The sequence below is a fragment of the Cyprinodon variegatus genome, unplaced genomic scaffold (genome assembly GCF_000732505.1).
Source record: "Cyprinodon variegatus isolate N-32 unplaced genomic scaffold, C_variegatus-1.0 Scaffold344, whole genome shotgun sequence".
Taxonomy (NCBI): domain Eukaryota; kingdom Metazoa; phylum Chordata; class Actinopteri; order Cyprinodontiformes; family Cyprinodontidae; genus Cyprinodon; species Cyprinodon variegatus.
The window spans coordinates 215654-223495 of NW_015150797.1; the positions used below are offsets into that span (position 1 = coordinate 215654).

Below are 7842 nucleotides of genomic sequence, written 5' to 3' on the forward strand. Positions count from 1 at the left end.
TGTATAGTTCAACCAGATCATCCAGTCAAACTGATTCAGAGTTTTCTATTTAAAGAAAACCAGTTGATTGCATCGACTTATTGACTCAAAGGCAATCCCTCACACCAAGCATGCTTGTAGCGACAGTGGAAAGGAGAAACTCACTTTTAACAGGAAAAAACCAGCAGAACTAGGCTCAGTGTGAGCGGCCATCTGACGAGGCCGGCTGGGATTAAAGGAGACTGAATTAAAAAAAGATATCAGAATAAAACAAAGGTATTGAACAAATCCTCTCTGCTTTGTCTCACAATTTCTAATATGAACTGATGATTAAAACCAAAGAATAGGGTATAAAAGCAGGAAAGATGCTAAATATCTATTAATAAGAGTATCTATAAAACACCGCAAGAACAGATAAACCCCCTATGATACAAATGAAAAAACTGGTTAAATTTCACAATTTCTGAACATGAATAAAAATATGACTCTTAAATTATACTGAAACATATTTCTTGAAATTGCAGAGTAGAAATGCAGAGAAACCATTTCCAGTGAGAACAGGGAAAAGGTTTAACAGGTTTATTGAGAAGTTTGTGGAGATTCAGTGTTGCTCTAAACACTGCTCAACCGGAACTGAAAGGTGAGGGGAAGACACTGCGGTTAGTTCAGGTTCAGCGGGAAAATAGATTCTCGAACTTTTAGAGGAGGAAAGGTAGGTGGACTCATAGACTCCAGTAGGTGAAGGATGTGTTTGTCTCATACGGTGGAGGGTGGACAGGGTTACCCAGAATGCGGTTGCTTGTAGATGAACAGAGAAAACCGAGTGCCACTCAGATTTCCTGCGGTACTTGAACGGACTGTGGTGCAGATGAATCCCTTGCTCAGTGTGAAACTCAAACGATTCCTCAGGGGAAAGTGGATCCAAACCTCCGGTTTGGATCCCCAGCTCAGTTTGAAGCTCAGTAGATCCTTCCAGGAAGAGAAGGTCCAAAAATCTAATTTGCAGGATGACTTCCCAAAACTGGCAAACACTCTGGCGTCGAGGTAGTGGCAGTCTAACCTGACAACAGCCAGATGCATGTCTAGCTCTGCCTAGCTCCACTCACATACATCTGGGACATCGCTCATTGAAAGTGATTTCCCCAACCAAATTTATGGTCTGGCCAATCACGCAGGGCGGGTGTTTCCTGGATGTGACGTAGTGGAGAAGCGACCGTGAGATTCCAACAAAAATGGCGGCTCGCATTGAGGAAGCAAGCGTTAGCATTGATGCTGCTATTTCTTCTGTTTTGTCCAATCTATCTGATATTGTTTCATTAAAAGAACATCAGAGAACGACCTTGAAGGCTTTTGTTGGTGGAAACGATGTTTTCGCCCTTCTCCCGACCGGGAGCGTCACGGGTTAGCTTCGGTGTGAGTGGTTGAAATAGCAAGTCGATAAAGATGACAGACAAGTGGCTTATCCAATCATATGCAAGGAGTTTTGATAAGGCCCAGCCTTCAGTAAAGGCAGTTCCTACGGCGATGTCCCAGATGTATGTGAGTGGAGCTAGGTGGAGCTAGACATGCATCTGGCTGTTGTCACGTTAGTGGCAGTCAGCAGCTTAAGAGCACTCCGTTAACGAGGTAACCCCTTGCAGGTGTGTGAGGAGATGAATCAGTGTCAATCAATGGTGGAGGAAGGAAGACAAACACACAAAAACACAGACCACACAGACTGGAGTCCTAACAGAAAGAGTATAGTGCTGAGAGTTGTTATACAATTGTGGCTGTTTTGTAAAATATGCAGTCAGTACATGAGCTCCCTCATGGTGCACTGGACACATACTAATTATTTCTGATTCTTTCAAAAACTGCAATTTCTTTTTCTCCTGATTTAATTGTATGACCAACCCCAGTTTTACTTTCCCTCCCTCTGTATATCTATATCTTGCATAGGGTCCCATGGCACCTCTGGTATCCCAATCCCAATACAGGGTTCTACAATAGTTCATGCAGGCTAACCTCTTACACCCTCAGTGGGTATAAATAAATTTCTGCCTGACAAAAACACACAAAAGTAAATCACTTATAGCCTCACAGCTATTAGATTTAAGAAGAAACTTTTGGTACCTCTATAAAGGTAAGATGTCATAGAATGGTTTTCTGGTGTCAGCACCATTGTAGCTTTGACCCTGCCTGAAATATTAGGGACAAAATACAAAATATTTTGCATTTTTTTAACCTCGCCAAAATTTTCTTTGAAATAAACATTGCAAAACACTACCAAAATATTATTTATAGCACAAAAAAGTAGTACAGACTTTTAAATCTAAATGTTGTGTAAAAATATACCAAATTTGGACTCAATCAGATGAATCATATTTATTTTAGAATGGTATTAGTGAGAAATTTCTTAGGCGGAGAGGCCATTTTGGCACATTTATCCATAAATGTCACCAAACTGTGCCAAATGTGTTTTTTTACATCAATACTGGGGGTTTGTTAAAATTACGAGGTCACGTAGCAGCTGGACCCGCCGGTGGGTCCGTAGGGTTCTAGGGGCTAAGTACATTTGGACAAGATTGGACTGGAAAATGTTCAGACACACACAACCATTCACATACATCTAAGGACAATTCAGATGCCAGTTAACCCAACAGTCGTGTTTTCGGACTGTGGGAGGAAGCCAGAGTACCCAGAGAGAACCAACACATGCACCGGAACAACATGCAAACCCCAGAAAGATCTAAGGCTAGAAATCAAACCCAGGACCCTCTTACTGCAAGGCTACAGTGCTACAAACTTTGCCACCACTTGTGAGATTAGGACTCTCCAAAGGAAGAAAGTTAGGTCAGTGTCTGCGCAGGAATTTCTGGAAAAGCTTCTGTTCCACAAAGCCACAAGCCTTTTCACAATCTATGGAAGAGCAAGGATGCTGATTTGTGGCTCTGTAGAGCAGGCTGGTGACAGCAGGAAGATGTCACAGTGGGACTGGCAAATTTTGACAGACAATGCTTGGCTTGAGTTTGGGTTAGACATCCGGAATTAGAGCACACAAATGAAAATCTTCAAGTTTAAAAAACCCAGGGGAGATGGCAGTTATTGGTGTTCAGAGAACAGAAACTGATTAGAAGTTGTTGAACCAGAAACAGGCAGGAGAAGCTGTTTTAGGCTTGAATTGGTTTTCAGGGCATCGAAACAACAAGGATTTTGTGCAGAAATCAGAAGCTAGGGGAATATTGTGGTTAAAGCTAAACAGGGAATTCCAAGAGGCAGAAAAGAGATCGTGATCAGACAGGGAGGGTAATAACGCTGGACATTTACTCACATGATGACTTTCAATAATCTGCCTCTGTTTGTCAGCCAGAAAGCAGTACATCAAGTCTAGTAAACAGGTGGAGTGAATAAAGCATGAATAGGATGCAGGCAGGTGAAGAGAAACAGGCCGTGATCATATATCATCAGCCTCAGCTGCATGATGTTAACAAATCCATATAGCTAAAAACTCCAGAGGGATCCTTCCAACATTAACACATTTCAACATCCAAATTGGAGTTCCAACCCTGTACTAAAAAGTTATTGCTAAAAGAGTGACAAAACATTGTGCTTACGTCATCATTCATTAAAAGGTTTGAAAAGCTGCTGAAAATTCACACTATTTATGATGATCAAAACTGTTCTCATATTTTTCTTTTTTGATATTAACCCAATTCTCCTATTAGAATTTTTATTGTATCTAACCTTCGTTATGCTCATCACTATTTGCAAACATCAGTATTGCTGGCAGCAAAACGGATACATTGCATACTGCTGCCATCACCATGCTTAACTATGGTGGTGGCAGCAATGCTTAATTATGGTGGTTATTAGAGGTGCTGCTTTTTAAATCATTAAACCAAATGGCAGAATCAGTGAGTAATTAACACAAAGCCTTTGTGGATTAGCGAAAAATCATTCTTAATCCTAACATGTGCACCAGTTTTTTGTCTAACAAAAGACATTTTTTCATGATGATTCTGAACAGGAAAAATTGTATGAAATAAAAAAATAAAATGTACATTCCTGTGAATGGTGAATGCATGTAGGCTTTGGGTTTGAGCTGTAAGAACTTTTTTGATTGCTTCTTTTATTACCTGCAGATACCCTCAAATACCAACCGTAGAATAAAAAATATTTCTAGAATATTTATATATATAAATTTGATACATTAGTTCATTTAAAGCACCTTGATTTTCTGAACTTTTTTTTTCTTCACCTTTTCGGGTTCCTGTACAGTAACAGCCATCTTTATTTTGTTCATAGTTCTAATGGAAAGTCTGTGTCATGGTCTGAACCAGGTGCAAGACATCCTCCCAAAGGGGATCATATGTGGCACAGACTGTCAGTGCATGTGAAGAGACAGGAAGCAGGTTCCAATCAGATGGCTGTCATCAAACCCTTAACTAATACCTACCAAAACACTGCCCGGGAATTCTCCGACCTCAGCACTAAAACTTTATATAATGTGGCTGAGGAGGATGAAAATGACCCACTCACTTATAGCTCCCCCACCACTCCCCCAATGATGGCCCACGGGCAGATGCCAGCCTGTGACATGACAAAAGAGACAGACGAGGACATGGAGCTCTACACCCCTGAGCATCTCCAGCAAAATAGCATCGTCTCTCATCATGGCATCATGGAGCACCTGCAGGAGGAGACTGTTCTGAGTAACTTCAACAGTGATATTCATGAGCTGGGTGATGATGTCTGCATGCCTCAGGCTGTGTCAGGCATGCCAGTGTACCACCAGGCTCACCTGATCCAGCAGGAACCGATCCTGCCTGTCCATCTCGACCCATTCGATGAGGAGCCTGTCTCCCCGTTAGAAGAGGAAGAGGGTATGGACAATGAGCAGTTTGGTCTTCTTCAGGGCTACATGTACAACAACGCCCAGATTCACGACGACGAGGACTTGTTGGAGGTCAAATTAGCGATGGAGGACTCAGTCGCCCTGATGCCTCCCTCCCCTTTCCGTGATTGCTCTGGTACCCCTGTAAGCCCATTTCCCAACTCCCCAGTGTCTGAGTCCATCTTGTGCACACCCCCAAATGTGACCTATGCCTCCGTTATTCTTGGAGACCGCAAGCAGAGCTCCTCAACTCTGTGAGTTAATGCCCTATATGTTCTGCTATATGTTCAAGTTTACATTGACATGCGCTGTATGTGATTATATATGTAAGGAACAAGTTACTGTATAGTTGTTGTAACTCAATAGCTTTTACCTAAGTTCAGACATTTTTTTCAAGAATTTAATATAATGTATGCAGTAGTAAAGATTTTGGTTCTTGCAAAGATGCTGTATATTTCTAATAAGATTTCACTTAATTAGACTCCGCCTTTAGTTGACAATTACATAAGATTGCCGGTGGATGCAAGTACAGTAAATTTATTTGTTTGAAAAACAGATTTCTAGTCATTCATGACTATAGTTTCAGTATAAGACAACTTACTTTGACAGTTTGCTAATAAAATGTGTCTTGTGTTTACACATTAATTCTGTCCTCATCAGATAAAAGGAGGACTCAAGCAGGAGTTTGGTGTAAAATCGCTATTTTTTTCTGTTACTGTAGAATTAGATGAGATGAAGAACAAGCTGCTTATGAGTGTAAGTGCTTAGCATAAAACCAGACAAAATCATAGTTTAACTACAAAATGGCAATAGCCTGTGGCTTCAATCTGTCACAGACTTTCTCTAATGCAATGATTACATTTTTTTTACTCCATTTTTAAAATGCCCTTTTCAGTACTTGTGAGCTTTTAAGATTCACTCCCTAATTATAAACAATGATTCTGTTTGCCTCTTCAATCACTCACCCATTTTGTACCCACATGTTGCCATTATATGCCCTTTGCACCCAAAGTGTTGCAGATTTTGTATAGTTTTGTATTTTTGTAATCAACAAACAGCCAAAAAACAATTTTTTTCACATATAATCTTACTTAATTATACTTTACATTAATTTATATTGTTTCTTATATCAATCTGGATCACTGTACTAGTATGAAATATTTCAGATTATGCCCTGATAAAACCAAAAGCAATACCTACTGTAACCTTTTGTGGGTAGAAATTATACAACAGACTTGTGTTATCACATTTCTGTGCAGTAGGTTAGAAATTTTTACTCATTGGAAAAGGGAATAAGTTGTTCTTAAAGGGGTCATTCAGAAACTATAACAAAAAAAAAAAAAAGGGGAAGAAAAAAAAACAATGTCCAATCAGAAAACAACAGCTGTTAAAGATGGGTTGGTGGTTTTTGCCATGTTAGCCTAAATTTTTTCATGACATTTAAATTTATCAAATCCTTGCTTTTGTTAGCCCGAGAAAAGATATTTGGTAAAAATGTAGTTTTGTTTTGATTATTTATTTTGTCTCTGGAAAAGGAACTTTCTGTTAGAAAGTAAAGGTACGTTCACACCGAAATCGTTTTGGGCGTCAAAGAATCTTATTTACATGCAAAGTCTATGGGCTCTCGTTTGAGAGGTCCTGCCGTGATTCCAATAATCGAGAAAGGTGCATCCGAGCATCTTATTGTCAGAGCGTCCGAGTATTTGCAGTGGAGTTCAGAAATCTAAACTTTTGCAGCTTGATGTAGAGCAACCAATTAGAAAAGCTACCAAGACGACCCACATGCAAGATGTGATCACTTCTGCAGAGCTTTCTGCATATGAAAAACAAATAAATATAAAGGGGTTGAAGTCCACAGGTTTTTAAAAAAGCCAGGAAGTTGGATTGTTTTGTATAAAGAAAAGAGAGCGAGACCTGATCATTATTTATTCATGTTTTTACTGTCGCCAAAAAGTTAATAAATACTTAAATTAACTAAAAATGTTAAAAACCCACTGTAGAAAAATATTTGATTGTATATACTGGTACTTGCAGTTTTTACTGCAAACATTAAAAATACTTTAGCGGTCCCCAACCTTTTTTGCACCACGGACTGCCATATGTCAGACAATATTTTCACGGACCGGCCGAGGGGGGGGGGGTTTAAATACGATCAAGTAAAATGATACGACTGGCATAGAATCAAATACAAACAGCATGAAAATAAAACAACAAGCCGGTCCCATTTAGGCGTAATTGGAGACAATGACACACGAAGTGTGCTCCTGATGTCCAGTCTGCTCCGTAGCTTTGTTTTGGTCGCTGTAACCGCAGAAAATCCCGCTTCACAAAGATAGGATGTTAGAGATGCAACAACTGATGTAATTGGGAGAGAATAGCGCATTTTTTTATATTTTTAAAAATAAAACATCACTCAGACTCTGATCGTCGATAAATTATATATGTATATATATATATATATATATATATATATATATATATATATATATATCATGGCCGTAGGTTTGCATAGGGACCATGGGGACATGTCCCTACCAACATTTTGGACCAACCTACTTGTCCTTACCAACAATTAGATGTGAATAACATGTTTATAATTTACAATACAGCTTTGTTGCAGCAGTAGAGGGGATGGAGAATATTGACAGACAAAAACATTTTTGTTTATATATATATATTTTTTTTACAATTTTGGTATAATTCCTGCTCTAAGTCGATCGCTCTGTGAGCTAAAGACATGTTTTAGAGTCTCTATACTCCAGTTAACGATTAATCGATCACTAAATTTGTTGACATTTTAATAATCGATTATTCCGATGAATTGTTTCAGCCCAAGATACAATACATGATATGGGTTAAATAGAGTTACTACAGCCTAGATGACTTTTGTGAAATTAATATTCTAAATGCTCAGTGTCAGTGCTCATGTAAATACAATACATTTATTTGGTGTCCCTTGAATCTATAATTTTGCTTTGTTTCATGATACA

General features: G+C 39.1%; 1 protein-coding gene across 1 annotated transcript in view; it reads left to right on the top strand.

The window, feature by feature from the left end:
• The window catches only part of LOC107091581 (metabotropic glutamate receptor 1-like), a 43351-nt gene extending 37192 nt beyond the window's left edge, over nucleotides 1–6159 (top strand). Inside the window, exon 10 of the mRNA XM_015385583.1 lies at nucleotides 4264–6159. Within this exon, the coding sequence (XP_015241069.1) occupies nucleotides 4264–5110 (847 nt within the window). The 3' untranslated portion in view covers nucleotides 5111–6159. The remainder of the gene's footprint in view (nucleotides 1–4263) is intronic.
• The last annotated feature ends 1683 nt before the right edge of the window (nucleotides 6160–7842 follow it).